The 19,499-nt window shown below is 36.7% G+C and overlaps 1 protein-coding gene across 1 annotated transcript in view; it reads right to left on the reverse strand.

Moving 5' to 3' along the window:
* Nucleotides 1-4,898: 4,898 nt before the first annotated feature.
* Nucleotides 4,899-19,499, reverse strand: part of ndufs4 (NADH:ubiquinone oxidoreductase subunit S4) — a 137,738-nt gene continuing 123,137 nt past the window's right edge. The window contains exons 4-5 of the mRNA XM_028805618.2: nt 19,409-19,482; nt 4,899-5,098 (exon numbers count right to left, since the gene is read on the reverse strand). Coding sequence (XP_028661451.1) covers nt 4,995-5,098; nt 19,409-19,482 — 178 coding nt within the window. The 3' untranslated portion in view covers nt 4,899-4,994. The remainder of the gene's footprint in view (nt 5,099-19,408; nt 19,483-19,499) is intronic.

Raw genomic sequence — 19,499 nt, forward strand, 5'->3', positions numbered from 1 at the left:
AAATCAGTGCTCATGCTATGAAAAACAAGATGCCGTGACTTTAAACTCTTTCAGTGACATTTCAAGGTTTTGTTTTTTTTTCTTGCATATTTTATATCTCTCTCCCTTTGCAAAAATTGGATCAAGTCTGTATGTGTCTGTGTCATTTGTAGTTTGAGGCTGGGTGGCACAGTGGTTAGCACTGCTAACTCACAGTTCAGGTGACATTTCAGGCCATAACAATCAGTACAGCACAGTGGGCAGATGCTTCCCTAGACCTCTGGGACACCTAAAAGACCACTGCACCATTATAATCCACTCAAAACTAGTTCAGTTCTTTCTTCTTCATTGACTTCCAATACATTTCACCAACTTTGTTGAAGTTATCAAACATTTAAGCAATTTTGCCACCCTCACGGTGAAGCAAACTTTGCTAGGTTCACTTATCACATGTTGTTACTAAGTATTTAGGGCATGACTGAGGATATAGTGATTTGATTAGTGCAGCATTTTTTACCCCAATTAAAAGTAGCTTGTGAAAAAAATTGAAAATAGCCAGACGAGGAGCTTGGGGCTGGTGTTTGCTACAGCAAAATCATTCTTGGCAGAAAAGAAGGGTACTTATCCTTGACATATTCTATAACTCTGTGATAGGCAGTGCAATTGTCCATGCTTCAGTATGCCAGTAAAATCACTTGAAGAGAGGCCAACTAAGTCAGAAAGCTAATTAAGAAGCCCGGCTCAGTTATAGGACACACTTGTGACCCACTTGAGGCAGAGGAGAGAATGAACACAAAACCAATTGCCACTATAAATAAAGCTGTACATCCTCACAATGATGAACTATTGTTAAGTACTTTCAGTCAATTTATTCAGTAGACGTTTCTCACAATACTCGGACTACGTCATACCTACTGAACTAGGCCTTTATAATATCTCACTGTGACTGCTCTCTTATCATTCAGGTTTTTCTTTTTGTAATCCTTGCGTGTGTTTGACAGGTTGCTGCTTGTTACAATATTTCTAGAGATTCTGTAAAAGCTAAATTTCCCACTGAGACAAGTACCATCCATCCATCATATACTGTAGTATCTACCAATCTGTTGTGAGGTACACATACCTTTCTGAACCACTGATTTGGGCATAGACTCTATCATGACTGCAAGGAAAACAATTATTCTAAACCAACTAGAGTATACACTGCATTGACAGCATGGGATGCAAGTTTGGAGAGCTTGTGAAGATATGTGGTAGCCGGGGGTGGTTTAAATCATCAATGAGGTCAATCTTATTGAACAAAGTGTTGGGTCTCTGCTCAAGATCATCCTGTCTGTATGAAGGAGGTGGTCCATGATGCTGATCACAAAGTCCAACAAACCTACCTTTCTCGAGTTAAATATTATCATTCTTACCTTCATAACACTGTACCCTGGTTCATGACATTCCAGAATTCATTAGTGGTATGTTTAGTCTGTTTGATCTTCAATCAGGTTACTGACAAGTGTGTATGTGAGAAGAGTTCAAAGGATTGCCTATTGGGTTGAAAAATGCTGGGACAACCTTTCAACAATTCTTCAAGGGAGTGCTGGTTTGGGGGGAGCTGATTGGCAGAACTTTCACTGTCAACATAAGGATGTGCAAGTTGATCCCAATATACTTGATGCTATAATGGAGTTTCCACCACCCACCAGTATAAAGCAGCTCCAGTGCTATTTATGTATTGTGAGCTGGTATCTCTAATTTATTCCATACTTGGCTGACACTATTGCTTCAATACATCAACCTTAGAAGGAAGGCAGCCTACTATAAGTGGTCACCTGCACAGTATATCAAGAACATCTACTTATCTTCATGCAGCCTGAGTCACTGCTCACTTTCCAGGCCCAAACTGATTCCAGTGACCTGGGACATTCGCTATGGAGGAATACAGAAGTGGGAATCATTGCATGTGTTCAAAGCTAAATTCATGGCCCAAGTATAACAGTTCAATTATATAAAAAGAGTGCTTGGCTGTTTGTACAATGGCTCCATCAGTTCTGCTTCTGGACTAACACTAAAATATCACATTAACATTCATGACCTTCAGGACATGTTGAATGTGTGCATTCTATCTAAGTTTAGGGGATGATAAAATCCCATCCAGCCATCCCTGACACTCAGATTCTTGAAGTATTTTCATTATCGTCTTTTGGCTGGCACCTTTAAAGGATGAAGACTGTCCTGAAAATCTTGGAGGTACAATGGTGGTCAAGTGCTGTACAAGACAGCTGGAGCCATGTAAAGGAGTATCCCATTATGTTTCCAAGACAAGAACTCACCTGGTCTCACAGTAGAACTTCTTTAATCTACTGCACTGTCTGAACCAAGACATATAATAGGTGGTGACATGACAGGACCAAAGTCAGCAGAAACAAAAGATCTTTAGGAATACTGGAGGTTGATAATTGCATCAGATGGGTTAAGGTCTTCGGATTATCTAACTCTTGTCTTGTAGTTTGGAACCAATTGGGATCAGACTTGAGAGACGGCAGACATGGAGGCACAGACACAAAAAGATGGCATTTCCAAAAACAAAAGTGGGTTTTATTGACAGTGGTTTTTGACTGTCCCAAAAAGAAAATAATCAAATACATAAATAATTAAAGAAAAACTGTAGTCTTCCTAAATAAAGAAAATTTGATCAGGAAGAAAGTACACAAAACATAAATGACTCCCAAAATTATTTTAAAAAAAGAAAAAAATTAGTGTACATACAAAAAGAAGACAAAAAGTGCACCATTAAGAAAAACTACAGAAATACTTCCAAAAATAATACAACTAGGAGATATCTGTATTTATATACAAAATCTACAAATAAAGCACAAGCTGATATACTTGATGTCGTTGGAACAATAAGCTACACCAAACTCACTCTCCCCATGACTGAATAACAAAGATGACCCCTACAGGCAGGAAGTGCCTTTTATATACTTTTATATACCCTTTCAGCCAATCCAGCAACATGCTGCGCTCTTCCTTCTATAGCAGCTGACTTTGGTGTGTTCTGCATATGCGCTACACTCAATTCCTGCATGGCTTGTAATAACTAACATAGCGGCCTTCAATCAATCGGACAAGCTGATGCCTTCTCCAAAGTTACTAAAGTATGTTACTTTTTCATAACTTTAGCTCAAGACTTTATCTTGGGATCCCCTTCTCAAAACTAATTCATGCATGCCTAAACTAAACTAAACACTATTCAATTCTTACTTTGTTAACAGCAGGTGGCTAAGGAGCAGCTTGACTTTTTGACTGGCATGTGTGGCATCCATCTGGCCTGGATTGAATGTGCACCTACAGTACCTTGCTGCCAGCACTGAACTGTGAAGACCTGCCAAAGCCAAAGTTAAAATCCCTGTGGAAGTGTATCCCTGCACTTAGACGATTAAAACAGGTAATTGCTTTAACGTTACTAAAAGTCAGTTGTTTGTACACTGTTCTTGAGATATTTTCCTTTAACATGGTAATGCCTGTTTTGTGGGTTACCACAATGAGTTGGAAGCTAAAGTTCCCAAATGAAGACCACAGTGACAACATTAACTCATGTGGTTGTATCAGAGTATTGGAAGCTTTTTCTAATGTTGCCACAAGAGGATGGTAATAGAAACGGAAAACACTGTACAGAATGTTAATTAATGGAACTGGAGTCCAACAATACAAGGTATCAGCAGGAGGATCAGTTATGTTAGCCATGGCTACTTGGTACATAATATAATAGGCATGCCACCTTGGGATTGTCTAGTCCTTGGGGAAAATGTGAGACAGTATATTAGCTCTAGGAGTGCCACTTTTGTCCAGTGGAGCAAGTAGGACATATTTTTCTGTTTGCTTACTTTTATTCTTTATTTCCTCTTTGTATTGTTCTTCTCCTTGTGTGATTTCCTTATAAAAACACCCTTTAAATATTATCTAGCTTCACTGACACTCATTCTGAGCACATGTTCAGAGTACTTATGTAAATTGGTCAAAAAAAAAACAAACAAAAAAAAAAACAAAAAACTACGCAACATGTAAAAATATTGAGATTATCTGAATACTGTTAAAAGACCCTTAGTGCATGACATTGTTTTTTATTTACAGTATAAATTCTCAATTTTTCTGTAGAAGCATTAAATAAAAAACAAGCTCCAAGAGCATAGGAAAGGTGTTATATAAAAAAAATGATTATTACAAAAATAATAAATCAGTAAGTAATTGTGTGTATGTTAATAAATTATAATGAACAGAAGGGAAATACTATGACTAGAAACACTATGAGCAAAACTCCACTACAGGCTTGTTACTATGTATTTCAAAAAGAGTTCCATTAAATTGAGTAGGTTCCTATAATGTATAATATAAACATTTAAATATAATAATAAACAAGGTTTATTATCATTTACATTGCAAAAACTACTGAAAGTAAATTAATATCATATTACAACTGTATGGCAAGAGAATGATGAAAAATAAATGAAATCATCAACAAAAAAAAACACCTGCCAACATTATTTCTCATGAGGTTATGGGCATGTTAACATAAAGAACATCAAAGTGTTCCAAGGACAATGATCCAGATGCTACCTTCTTGTAGGATATGCACTACATAAGAAGCACTAGTTTGAATGTCCGTTGTTTTGTTGTTGTTGCTTTGTAGGGGTCAGGTTAGCAACAAGGGTAACAGAGAAGCAAAACTACTAACTATATATACAAATTTGCAGCTTCCTACTAATTACTATGCTGTTTACCTTCAACTTCCAGGAAGCACTAAAGTATTAAGAAAAGTGCGCCTTTTAGCCATATAATTAATTTTTCTACCAATGGAGCTAAATCAGAGACAGTTGCACCCAAATATGTGTATAGTGTGCACCACATGGAAATGAGGACTTCAAAAAACATAATTGCTTAAAGGTCACTTTATTAGAAGATTAATGAATGTATTATGAACACCTATAAATATAACACAGCTGATCCTTCATAGCTAGAGAGAAGCTAGTTTATTTTGTAGACACCCTTGTCCTTTTATCCCAAGAAAAGTTTGCTCCATAGGACCTAAATTTAGGTTTTGGTATCCTCTTCTCTTCAACATCATAGCTCCAACCTGTGAAACAAAAACTTGTGGTAAACTTGTAATTATATTACAAATCAAGATATACTGTAAACCATAATTAAAAAGTAATACATAAAATATATGAAATACAAGTATTACTTTAAGAGACACAACCAATATCTGCTACTGTATTCACAAACAACAACACTAAAATTAATTTTACAAGAGAAAATTGCATACTTGAAAAATGTAAAATCTATGTGAACACAATCTTCTTCTTTCGGCTGCTCCCATTACAGGTTGTCACAGCGGATCATCTTTTCCCATAAAATATATTTGAACACAATAATATAAATAAACTCTGCCACTTCTGGATGAATACTTACAATGAAAGATTTACTCAGTATTTCTATGTTCACCGAATACATTTAGCACACTATTGTAGTTGCTGCACTGGATTCTGTTGTGCCTACCAGATTTTAGATGGGACTACTCTCTTATACTTGCAATCTCATAATTTATTTCAAACTCGAACAGGGATGGGACAAGCTGGAAGAACTTTAAATCTCACTGACAGAGGTGCTTCACAGCAGAAAGTGTTCTCCTCGGGTAGCCAGGGTCCAGTTCAGACTTAGGGTTAAGGTTAACACAGCTTGTACAGTCTGTGACATCCATAATAAACGTAACAAAAAGGGACAACACAAAATATAACAAACATTTCTTTAAAATTGTATTTATTGTAAAAGTATGGAAATTAAGAAATCCCCGGAAACTGTCCACCTTGTTTTAAACCTTAACTTTTAAAAGAGATATAAACTCCCTAGAGGATTCAGCCCAATGTGAAGACAGAAGCTACAAGTCAGCAGTACTTGCAGCTGCTTATGTAGTGGACGTCTTATCAAAGACATTTTGGCTGTTTGGTGAGAAGTCTTGTGTTGCAAATCTTACACTCCCCAGTTAAAACAGGAAATGTGTTTGCCATTTTGGTCAACAATTGTATAATAAATAATAACCCTTTTGGCCTTGACATCCTATTACTAGTACATATATATGCAGGCGTTTTTGTAAAGCACAGATACGTTTGCAGCCGTTGGAACTGGGCGTGCTACTATTAGCACAGACTGGAGAGACAGGCATACAGTCCGCAAAACACGGAAATGAAACAAGCACATATTAAAGTATTTGGCAGCTATTGTATAATAATAGTGATAATTGTTTTGTTTTTGTCATTTTTGAGCTTCCTAGACACCCCAAAGGTAGAATATCTCACAAAATAATTTTTCCTATCAAAACAGAAAATCCAGGACCGAAAGGGTTAAACTGAACTAAAGCATCATATCATTATAGGCATTGTCTTGAAAAACGCATGTGCTTCCCACACTGTTTTTTCCAACTATATAACTTAGATGGCTAACTGGCATTTGTGAAGGTATGCTGTATTTAAAGCTACAGATGTACTGTACATCTATATTTGAATTTGTGGATGAATATACATGCTGCACATATTGTTGGGTATGTGCAATCCTAGGTTTTCCATGCCTTTCCACTACACTCGGTGGCTATGAATACACTTCTTGCATAGGTTCTTTTATCTTATAACCTACTGCTACCCCTAAAACACAATGCAATGGGGGGTTTGGTCTTGTTTGTTTCGGAAGATGGACCTCTGTTAGCAGCAGTGTTATTTTACCTTATTTTTTTTTTTTTTTACTATCATCCTGGGGTATCATCTATTTACAACTCAACCCAAGGGGATTTAATTACAGTATATGCAAGAATATACATGCATGAGTAGCAGAAACAAGGCTCAGAAAGAAATGGAAAAGACAGCTAAAGACTCGTCGAAGTCTAAACAGGCCTCAAGTTCATGTTCAAGATACGGTCTGCCAGAGAATGACCTGGAACAGACAGGTGAAAGAACAGATCTCCCAGGATCTGATGCTGAAGCATTGGCTCCATCTGAAAGCAAAAGTGAGTTGGGCCAGGAGAACTCGTCGATTCCAGGAGGTTCATTGGAGCTGAGCATGGCCTTACTATCTGGCTTGCTATTCCGCCTGCAGAGCATGGAGAAGAACGAAACGAATAGTCCAAGCTGAAGGCAACAATCATTGCAATAACTGCTGCTCTTGGGGGTGACGTAAACAAGATATAGAGTAATTTAATGAAGGTTACAAAGGATATAAAGAAAGATATAAATGACATGACAAACGAGAAACTGTGTCAGGATATTAAAGACCTGGTAAAATGTTCTAAGTAATCGCTTTGAGGAAACCTCTAATGGCATGCTGGAAAAACTTGAGGAAAAAATACAGGAAAATGATGAGAGTAAGGTTGAGAATAAAATTAGAGCACTTGCTGCTCAGCTTGAAGATGTTAAGCAAATATTCACAACTTGCATTGAAATAGTTGAACAATTAAAAAAGCTACAAAATCCGAATGCAAAGTGCTTGGAGACAGGCTAGCTGTGCAGGAAGATGGATATAGAAGAAATATCAGAATTGAAGGTCTCCCTGAAAACCTTGAAAGCCCAAACCTTGTGAAATTCATAGCTGAACTATTCTCTAAATTAACTGGAGAGGACTTTAAATCAGACACCAAGATATCGGCAGCTTACTGCATACGTGGATCAAATGACTCAAAAACTAGAAGCCTTATTGTTCATTCTGACAATCCACAATCTAAAGTAAATATGACTGAAACAAAAGATTATATATTTGAAAATAATTGCATTTGTATTTTCCCCTGATTTCTCACTTTCAACAGCTGCTAAACAAGCTGCATTTTACAGCATTAAACAGCGATTATGCAAAGCCGAAATCAGATACAGCCTATCCCGTTAAATTGAAAGTGGATTTTCAAGGCAATTTCTACTTTTTCAGTCTTCCAGATGAAGCAGAAAAAGAGCTAAGAATACCGATCCCGACCCTCTTTGAAATACGATTTTGAGATTTTGCCTGCAATTTCGTCCATTCGCAGTGAGGCGCTTGCCGTAATTATACATTCTATTTCTTCTCAGCTACTTTTACGTTTTAATTACAATTATAAGCTTTTTTTTTTTTTTTTTACAAAAAGGGGACTGTTTACCATCCTACCCTTGATTTAATGTATTAGGATTGTACTATAGGATTAGGATATTGTATTACGATTGTACTATCATAAACTAGGATTAGGATATTGTATTAGGACTGCACTATCATATGTTAGGATTAGGATATTGTATTAGGATTGTACTATCATACGCTTTGCAATCAGAGTTCAACCTCTTGACAACAAAGGAAATGAAACAACTCATTTTTAAATTGCAACATCATTACTATGAACACGGAGAGAAGGCTAATAAGATCTTAGCTCAACAAATCCACAAGCAGGAAGTTCGCAATACAATCAGTAATTCCTAACACATACGGGAAAAAAAAAAAATCACTGATCATAAAAATATAACGCACACATTTAGAAAGTACTATAAGTCCTTATAGTATACTCAGTTTAAAGAAGACAAAACACAATCGAATGCATTTTTTGATGCATTACAGATACCACAGCTAGATACTCTCAGTGCAGAGGAACTGAAAAAACCTCTTACACTCTCGGAATTACTAGACACTATACACTCACTACAGAGTGAGAACGCAGCAGGCTCCTACGGCTACCCTGATGAATTTTATAAAGGAATTTCAATTAAATTAGCTTCCCTATTATTAGCAACATTTACAGAGGCCAGCGACAATAAAATTCTACCTCAAACCTTTCGTCAAGCATTAATTACCATTTTTCCTAAGAAAAATAAGGACTTATTACAATGTGCATACACACCAATCTCTCTTCTGAATAACGAAGTTAAGATACTGAATGTTAAGATACTCTCCAAAGTTCTAGCTAGAAGGATTGAGAAAGTACTTCCTTCGGTAATATCACAAGACCAAACCAGATTTATTAAAGGCAGATAATTAGCTTCCAGTCTTCGAAGCCTGTTTAATGTAATATACTTACCCATAAAGTCTAATACCTCAGAGATGTTGTATTTGAATGCAGAAAAAGCAATTGATATGGTTGAATGGGTCTACTTATTCACCACATTGCATAAATTTGGGTTTGGACAGAACATATGTGCATGGATCAAACTACTGTAAACCAGTCCAGAAGCTTCAATTCGTATCAACAACATTATTTCAGACTACTTCAAACTAGAACGTGGTGTTAGACAAGGATGCCTTCGTCACTACTGCTCTTTGCAACCACCATCTGTCTGTTTGCTTTCAAAAGGCATCTGATATAAAGGGCAATATCAGAGAAGGACTTGAACAGAAAATTTACTACACGCAGATGATATTGTACTATTGCTCGCTTCGCTCGCCAAGCCCCATGTGGGCGCTATGCGCTAGTCACTTCGCAGCTCTGCCGCTCACATATGAGGAAGTGGATGTACAAGTTTAAACAGATTGTTATTTTCATGGGAATTGTTACATATGCATAATTGACCTAACTATTTTACATTACAGCAAGAAATTAACCATAGTAAAAAATAGCAAAACGTAATAAATTGAAAGAAAATTATATTTCATGTTGCGTTTTTAAGTAAATACTTAAGTTTTTTAAAATTACACTTTTATTGTAAAACTTTAGTAAAAATATTTGGAATTAACTTTTTGTCAATATTACTTTGAATTTTGATTCCGTTTGGACTTACATCGTGACAACACAACGTATAACTGCCCGTGAGTGAATATCGTTTCTTTCTCTCTAATAAACAAACCAACTTTTTCGAATGTTTGTCACTGTGATTTGTTAATTGTCATAACAAAAGCTATTTTAATGGGAAACTGTAAACATTTTAATACGAATGGCATATCAAAATTTCCTTTGGTGTCTAATGTTTTCTGCGGAAGATGTACTACATTACCTTTCTTGTCGCCTGTTAAAATGTCAGAATTGTATGACCAATTTTGAATACAACTAATCTTGTCCTATTACATAGCCCATCACTCATACATAGATTATGCAATAACATTACGATACATCCTTCTTTCAACAGTAATTCGGCTGGTGGAAGACAGGATGGTGTTAATGGTTGTAGATATTCTACGAGATATTGAAAGTTGATGTTTTCATCTTCAGCATAATCACCACCAACTGTTTCAGCATAGTGTATTGATACGCATTTAACCAATTTGCTATGTAACCGATCCGACGATTTTCATGTAAATTCGTTTGACTTTATCGTTTCTCAGTGCTAGGATTGCCCATGTACTCATTTCTTCTGTTCATAACCCTTTGGGATGAAATTCTTCATTAAGATTTGGACACAATAAGTCTTCTTTTATTGGGAACTTAAAGTGAGCAAAAAATAAAAATTTATAAGAGCTGAGAGCGCAGGAACTGTGTCTGACAAAAACATTCACATGAATGAGAGGTGAAAGGAATGTGGGTGTGGGCTGTTAACCATAAATGGTTGAGAGGAGGGCGGGACTTGATAAAATCTCTTGGCAATAGTCTCGCCTCGCAGGACTTGAAAAAATCTCTTGGAAATAGTCTTGTCTCAAGATTTTTTTTTTTTTTTATAACAGAGAGATATATTGGACCCACAAATTTCCATGCCTGTAGTCCTAACAGCTAGAAGAATTTTCTAAAGATATCTGGACTCAAAATTTTTCCAGTGAACTCTCTAGCACAAAACATCAGATTGGACACCTTCCCTTTTATCATCGCAGATCAGTTTAAATATCTTGGAGTAAACATCACAAGTAAGTATAAAGCTCTATTTCAACAAAATTTTGCTGTCTGCCCGGAAAATTGTAAACAAGACATGCATAGACGGTCTACCCTCCATCTCACTTTAGCAGGGAGAATCAACATTGTCAAGATGAATATCCTTCCCAAGCTTCTTTTTCTATTCCAAAGCATTCCCATATACAGGTGCTGGTCATAAAATTAGAATATCATGACAAAGTTGATTTATTTCAGTAATTCCATTCAAAAAGTGAAACTTGTATATTAGATTCATTCATTACACACAGACTGATGTATTTCAAATGTTTATTTCTTTTAATGTTGATGATTATAACTGACAACTAATGAAAGTCCCAAATTCAGTATCTCGGAAAATTAGAATATTGTGAAAAGGTTCAATATTGAAGACACCTGGTGCCACACTCTAATCAGCTAAATAACTCAAAACACCTGCAAAAGCCTTTAAATGGTCTCTCAGTCTAGTTCTGTAGGCTACACAATCATGGGGAAGACTGCTGACTTGACAGTTGTCCAAAAGACGACCATTGACACCTTGCACAAGGAGGGCAAGACACAAAAGGTCATTGCTAAAGAGGCTGGCTGTTCACAGAGCTCTGTGTCCAAGCACATTAATAGAGAGGCGAAGGGAAGGACAAGATGTGGTAGAAAAAAAGTGTACAAGCAATAGGGATAACCACACCCTGGAGAGGATTGTGAAACAAAACCCATTCAAAAATGTGGGGGAGATTCACAAAGAGTGGACTGCAGCTGGAGTCAGTGCTTCAAGAACCTCCACGCACAGACGTATGCAAGACATGGGTTTCAGCTGTCGCATTCCGTGTGTCAAGCCACTCTTGAACAAAAGATAGCGTCAGAAGCGTCTCACCTGGGATAAAGACAAAAAGGACTGGACTGCTGCTGAGTGGTCCAAAGTTATGTTCTCTGATGAAAGTAAATTTTTTATTTCCTTTGGAAATCAAGGTCCCAGAGTCTGGAGGAAGAGAGGAGTGGCACAGAATCCACGTTGCGTGAGGTCCAGTGTAAAGTTTCCACAGTCAGTGATGGTTTGGGGTGCCATGTCATCTGCTGGTGTTGGTCCATTGTGTTTTCTGAGGTCCAAGGTCAACGCAGCCGTCTACCAGGAAGTTTTAGAGCACTTCATGATTCCTGCTGCTGACGAACTTTATGGAGATTTCATTTTCCAACAGGACCTGGCACCTGAACACAGTGGCAAAGCTACCAGTACCTGGTTTAAGGACCGTGGTATCCCTGTTCTTGACTGGCCAGCAAACTCGCCTGACCTTAACCCCATAGAAAATCTATGGGGTACTGTGAAGAGGAAGACGCAATACGCCAGACCCAACAATTCAGAAGAGCTGAAGGCCACTATCAGAGCAACATGGGCTCTCAAAACACCTGAGCAGTGCCACAGACTGACTGACTCCATGCCACGCCGCATTGCTGCAGTATTCCAGGCCAAAGTAGCCCCAACTAAATATTGAGTGCTGTACATGCTCATACTTTTCATGTTCATACCTTTCAGTTGGCCAACATTTCTAAAAATCCTTTTTTTGCATTGGTCTTAATTGATATTCTAATTTTCCGAGATACTGAATTTGGGACTTTCATTAGTTGTCAGTTATAATCATCAACATTAAAAGAAATAAACATTTGAAATACATCAGTCTGTGTGTAATGAATGAATCTAATATACAAGTTTCACTTTTTGAATGGAATTACTGAAATAAATCAACTTTGTCATGATATTCTAATTTTATGACCAGCACCTGTACATTAACATACCATTTTTTAAGAAATCAGATTCAATCATAACTTTATTTATTTGGAATTCAAAACATCCAAGCAAAGCTTCAACTACCTAAAGCAGAAGGTGGCATGGCACTACCTAACTTTCAATTTTATTACTGGGCAGCAAATACACAAGCTATAAACACCTAGACATTAATACAAAGAGACAAACACATATAAGCATGGTCCACAATAGAAATAAAATCCTGCAGTACTTTATATTCCTTGCTTTGTACCCCAGTAAATAAAAGTTATCATCAGTATAATAACAACCCAATTGTCCTTCATTCACTCAGAAGATGGAACCAATGTAGGAAGCACTTCAAGATAGAGAAGCTTTTGTCTGTTGCACCTCTACATGATAACCACTTTTTGCACCCTCTCAAACTTAGTTTTTAATGTTTGGAAAACATATGGGATTAAATCATTTAGAGATTTGTACACAGATAATTTCTTTGCATCCTATGAACAATTACACTTCAAATTATCTTCCCATCAACACTACTTTTCTACTACTTTCAAATCAGAAACTTTGCTAAAAGGAATCTGCCCAGTTTTCCTCACCTTCCACCTAATTCTATTCCAGAAGAAATATTGATCAGTCTTGAAAACTCAGATAGCATTTCTGTTATATATAAAAACATTTTGAAGTCCCTTCCTTTCAAAGATCCCAGAGTACAGTGGGGAAAGGATCTCTTAACATTTCAGAAAAGGAGTGGAAGGCAGCCATGCACATAATTCATTCCAGCTCCATATGTGCAAAGCATACAATTCTTCAACTTAAAATCTTTTATTGAACACATTTATCTTGTTTAAAATTGTCCAAAATGTTTCCAGAGCAAGATTCAACCTGGGAATGTAGCAATCAAGCTCCAGCCTTATTGGGCCACATGTTTTGGGTCAGATGATAAAAAAACCTGCATTGTGTTTTGCAGCAGGAATGTGGGAAGCATGTAATCATTGCCTCACATTTAGTCAATGATTATGTTATACTTTTATTTTTGTCTTACAAAATATTGCTAATACAAAATTTGGCCCAAGTATTGTGTATTATATAACACTACTATGGCTGAAATGAAACACAAAGGAAAACAGAAATGTCTTTCATCAAAAGCAGGGGATTTAAATCTGATCAAAAAAAGGACTTTGGCTTTGCCAAATGTCTGAACTTTGGCAGAACTTATATTCATTGTATTTATAATGATATGAAAGTGTAAGTTGTTGGCACACAATTAGGAAATCCTGGACATTTTTCATTTCCGCATTCCTGGGAATGAAACTGCTGTAATTCCCGGGAAAAAGGAAACGGCCAAGCTTGCATATATAGCGTGTAAAAATCGATCCAGAAATAACAGTTATGCTTTGAACAGCAACTTGAAATTGCAATGCGTCAGTCTGTTGCATCCGCATTATCTGTGCCAAGAAACTTGCCATCACAGAATGATGACAAGAAACTGGATGCATCAGTAAAAGCTGAAATGGCGGTGTTTCAGAGCAACGGCAAGCGCGGGCGTTGTTTAGAACAAGTCTATCAGTATCTGATGACTGTGCCACTTACTTCAGTGGAGGCAGAGTGTGCTTTCTCAGCGGCTGGTGTACTCTGCACGAAGGTGCGCTCTCGTCTGGACGACCGCACGCTGGACACGTTGTGTTTTCTACGCTCTTATTACCACAACTAAAGATACATGTACTTATATGACAGCAAGAACTGCTTGTAGATAAGGTTAGTCTTTTATTTGTGTGAACATATTGCAGTAGTTTTATTAAAAATAAGTGTCGGTCATTCTAAAACCGTTCACATGTGAGATGCCCATGCACTGTGTCATCCCGGGAGCCCGGGATTCCCGGGAATGGATAAACCCATCCGGGAATGGATTCCCTACACACAATATCACTATATGTGAATGTTGGCTGGAAGCTCAGATTAAGTGTTTCATGAATTTAATTTAATGATTTGCTACCAGCATATTAATTCTGTTAGACCTCAGTGCAGCATTTGACACTGTCAGACATGACATCCTACTGTTCAGAATGGAGAACATGCTGGGTATCTCTGGCACTGCCCTCCAGTGGTTCAAGTCCTATCTGACTGATAGGCAAGAGTTTGTTAGTGTTGGCAACAGTAGATCCAGCTCAGCGCCAGTCACACAAGGAGTCCCTCAGGGCTCTGTCCTCGGTCCTCTGCTTTTCTGTATTTATATGCTTCCCCTTGGCCATATTATCCGTAGTTATGGATTGGGTTATCATTTTTATGCAGATGATACTCAGCTCTACTTCAATGTTAAAAGTGGAACTTCATCAGAGCTTTCTCAGCTCACAACCTGCCTTAGTGAAATTAAAACCTGGATGGAGCAGAACTCTTTAAAATTAAATTGCAATAAAACTGAACTCCTGCAAATTGGGACTAAAATGCAACTTAATAAAATGAGCTCCTTCCCAGTCCATCTTGGCAGTGATCTCATCAGACCTGCCTCTACTGTAAAAAATCTTGGTGTCATTTTTGACTCCTCCCTCACTTATTCCGCCCACATAAATCACATTAAGAAACTTTCTTACTTTCACCTCCGTAACATATCCCGTGTTCGCTCCTTCCTCTCCTTTTCTAATGCTGAGAAACTTGTCCATGCTTTTATCACATCCCGCATCGATTATTGTAATTCCCTACTGGCAGGTGCCCCTTCTAATCTTATATCACAGCTCCAGCTTATTCAAAACTCAGCTGCAAGAGTCCTTACTCGAGCCAGCAGCAGCGAGCACATCACACCCATCCTGCTCCGCCTTCACTGGCTCCCTGTGTCCTACAGAATCGAATATAAAATCCTACTAATAACCTACAAAGCTTTAAATAACCTCGCGCCAAACTACATCAGTGACCTTCTCCATCACTATGTGCCTGCCCGCCCACTAAGGTCCTCTGATTCTGGTAATCTTGTTGTGCCCGTCACTAATCTACACTCCATGGGTGACAGGGCCTTCAGCTGTATAGCGCCCAGACTCTGGAATGACCTACCAAAATTAATCAGGTCAGCTGACTCCATGAATTCTTTTAAAAAACAACTCAAAACTCATCTGTTCAGGAAGGCTTTTAGCTCTACTTGACTTTATTACCTTTCTCTCAGTTTACTTCTCTGTCAAGATGCTCATGTAACCTGTATGTGTGTGCGAGCCCATCAATTATGTTGTCTTTTTTTTTTTTCAGAATTTACTGTCTTAATCTTCTTTGTTTATTTATCTGGTTTGTACAATGCTATATACTGTATATTCTGCCGTTCTTTATTTATTCTGTAAGTGCCTTGAGCATGGGAAAGGCGCTATATAAATAAAATGTATTATTATTATTATTATTATTACTACCTTAAACGAGTATGGTGAAATGCAACATTGATTAATAAATGCACCTATCGTCCATGGGTTGTTTTTTTTTTTCTTCTTCCAAATTGAGTTCTACTGGGATGGCCAAAGCGCAAATACATCATTGTATTGGAAAAGTTCTCATGGTAGACTCAAATATCTCTGGAAGCAGGCAAGCTGGAGTTGCAGCACCTCTAATGAGCTGTGGATGAGAGAACCAATGCTCAAGACACTGATACACTTCTAACTGATACAGACTCACACATAGGAATAGATTATAGCAATGGGAGATTAACACAGCACTGGATTTGGCATTGCCCTCAACACCAGTCCTCTAGCATGATGGAGAGAGAATGCAGGCAAAGTCTCAAAGCTTGCTTTTCTGCTTATATCACAAATCTGTCCTTGCTACATCTGTATCAAGTCAGTATTTTCAACTGCAAGGGACATCGTCACAATTGACAGGTCTCAGGTTCATGCAGAGTGTTGACATTCTGATTTTTCTTAAAAGTAAATATCACAAATTCTTCACAGATCCAGTCAGGACTCACAGCTAAAAAGTCAGTAAGGCATTTAAGCAGGAAGTGAAAGTTTGATTAACCCAGAAAACAAAAGGGTTTTGCACTCCAGTAGCTTTATAAGTTTATAGGGTAATTACTGTCACGTGTAATGAATACAGCAACATTTTTATTTACATGCAACTTAGATAAGTTACTGTAGCACATATATTTTGTTAATATTTAAGATTTTATTTTAATAAAAACACAAAAACAGTGCATTGATTTGAATTGTTTTGCAGTGTTCTGATTTATGAATGTCTAATAATAACTAAAACTTAAGTATTCATTTCCCCTTATGAAAAACTCATATCACGGGAATATTGTATCATGAAGTCTAAATCATTTTTTAAATTGTATTGTGGGATAACTGTAATGTCTCATAACTAATGACAACAACATCCTTTACTTTTCCTGTAATAATTCTATGTTCTGAAGTAAAAAAAACATTCCAAAGTTATCATGGGGGTGGGAATGAAGCTCTGTTTAAAGTCTGTCTTACAGTAAATAGTAATAAGTTAAAAAAAGAACAGCAGTTAAAATACATATTTTCCATATTAATTATTTTAATCAATGACAGATATATACAGGACCAGATGGAAAATCCTATCTGATGCTTTCCAGAAGGAAAATTAAATGTTGTTTGCAAAGGTCTTAGAATATTTCTTTAAATGTGATACCTAAAAATATAATATTATGAGACAGAGAAAAACTGTTCATGTTTATAGACTAATATGCAGGATCAGTCACAGGAAATACTCTTACACTCAAATGTATTATGAACTCGTAATTCTTTTAAGAATCATTAATAATCTAAGAAACTTCTAGTTCTGAGATATAGTAGTAAACTATCTATGTTAAAAAGAACTGTTCTGAGCTTCTTCTCTAAATCACTTTAACTGTTTCCACTGTTACATGAGCTATGGCTCTACTGAAATGACAAAAAGGAGATGTGAAAGTGTGAACTCCTAGTGTTCTACCAAGTCTTACAGTATCTGCAATAATGTGGGCTTCAGCACCATAATGTAATATGTTTATCTAGGCTATCATTTTGGGGACACACCAGTGCAGTATTGCATATATAGAGAGCTTTTCAGCTGCAATATATCAAAAGCCTTTTCTACATTCAGTTAGAGACACTCAGAGTTCTTTGATGATGATGAGGTATATATTTATGTTAAACAGGAAACAGAGATTAAAGAGACACTTTCTGCTTTTGACAAACCCTATCTAGTCCAGTACTTTTCCAAGGTGTTTGTCAAGTGTGTTTGCCAAAATCTTGGCAAGATTATCTTAAGGGGAAACAAATTCTTAAATTGAAAATCTTCCAGACTAGTGTTTTTAGTATGAGAAAAAAAATACAATGCCCTCCATAACGTCGGAGACAAAAGACACATTTTTCCTTGATTTACCCGTGTTCCAAAGTTTGAAATTACAAATAAAACAATTCAAATGAGATTAAAGTGCACATTGAAGACTTGAAGTTAAGGATATTTGCACACATTTTGGTCACATCATGTAGAAATGGCTTTTTCTAAAGGGTCCCCACCCATTTCAGGGCACCATAGTGTTTGGGTCAATTGGCATAACAGGTGTTTGTGATTACTCCTGTGTTTCATTGCTTCATTAGTGCAGGCATACGATACCTAGGCTTGCGTCTACCCTTTCGAGTCTGTAGTTGCTATTATTCAACATAAGGACAAAATGCAAAGGTACTATATGTTTACATGAAATATGTGTATTGAAACTTTTGCCACTTCAAAGAGGACATATTTGGTAAGATTTTTAGGCTTTTATTTTCCTGGGGCACTCTGTACTCCATTGGGTCCATAAGAAAACACCAATTATGACTATGTATTTTTTTTTTTAATTTATAGAAAACACTTAACATTAGCAAATTCATATATACCAGGTTTGTGAAGAAAGAAATTTGAACTGAAAAACACCAAACATACCCTTTGGGAAAGCAATTGTATGGGATGAATATGGCATGGTATGACTGTGAAAATAACTAATTTAAATAAACCAAACTTATTACTTAACATAAGGCTGTAAAACTGTAACCAACTCCCAGTATAATGCAAATCTACAAAAATAATTAATTTTTAAATAGCATTCTTAAATGAGGAATGAGAGCACTGTAAAGACATTATTCAACACTAACACAAAAACAGTTGTTTGCTCTGTTATATTGTAAAACAGATTTTCTAAGGTTAAATATAGATATATGGTTTCCTTTTTGGGTGGCTAAACATGACAGGTGCTGGGCATCTATTGCTTTTGTTGTTTAGTTTAATTGTCTTCCATAAAAAGTATTAATGGGTTTTTCTGTTTTTATTCTGCAAGCAAGGAAGGAAGGACAGCCCACAGATCTTTATGTTCTTTATTACAGTATTAATAAAAAATGAACTTATACATTTACACTACCATCAATTTGAACACAGATAGTAAACTGGCTTCTGTGCTGTGACAAAAAATGAAATTGAGAACATGTTCAGAAATGAAGTTATTTAATTTCAGATATTCAAATTATAAAAATCATTAACACGAAATTTTTTTCCCCCCAGACTCTTACTATTGCCACAATTTTCTAAAGAATTTGAAAGAAAAACTCAACACAACACTGTTCTAAACTACTTGCATCCCCTCCTGTCCACAAATATGATTTAAACTTCATATATTTAAGGCGTATGTAACATGTAGTAATAAACAACAACAAACACAGAGAGCAGCTCTGTCTAAGAGTATACAAACTGATGCTTTCAATATTGGCTTTTCTGGTGTTTTGATATTCAATTTCAGTGTTACTAAAATGTCTGCCATATGTGGCAAGTCAGCACTCCCCTCCATTCTTTCATTTGTACTAAAATTAGGGATTGAAAGGTTAAATTAAAACATTCCTCTTGCAAATACATACCATTCTTCTCTGCAAAACTGACTGCATCATCCTTGGAAGAAAAAGTCAAGACCATGTTTGACAGAGGATCAGCCCTGTTTAGAAGAGGGAG

The sequence above is a fragment of the Erpetoichthys calabaricus genome, chromosome 7 (genome assembly GCF_900747795.2).
Source record: "Erpetoichthys calabaricus chromosome 7, fErpCal1.3, whole genome shotgun sequence".
NCBI classification, from domain to species: Eukaryota; Metazoa; Chordata; class Cladistia; order Polypteriformes; family Polypteridae; genus Erpetoichthys; species Erpetoichthys calabaricus.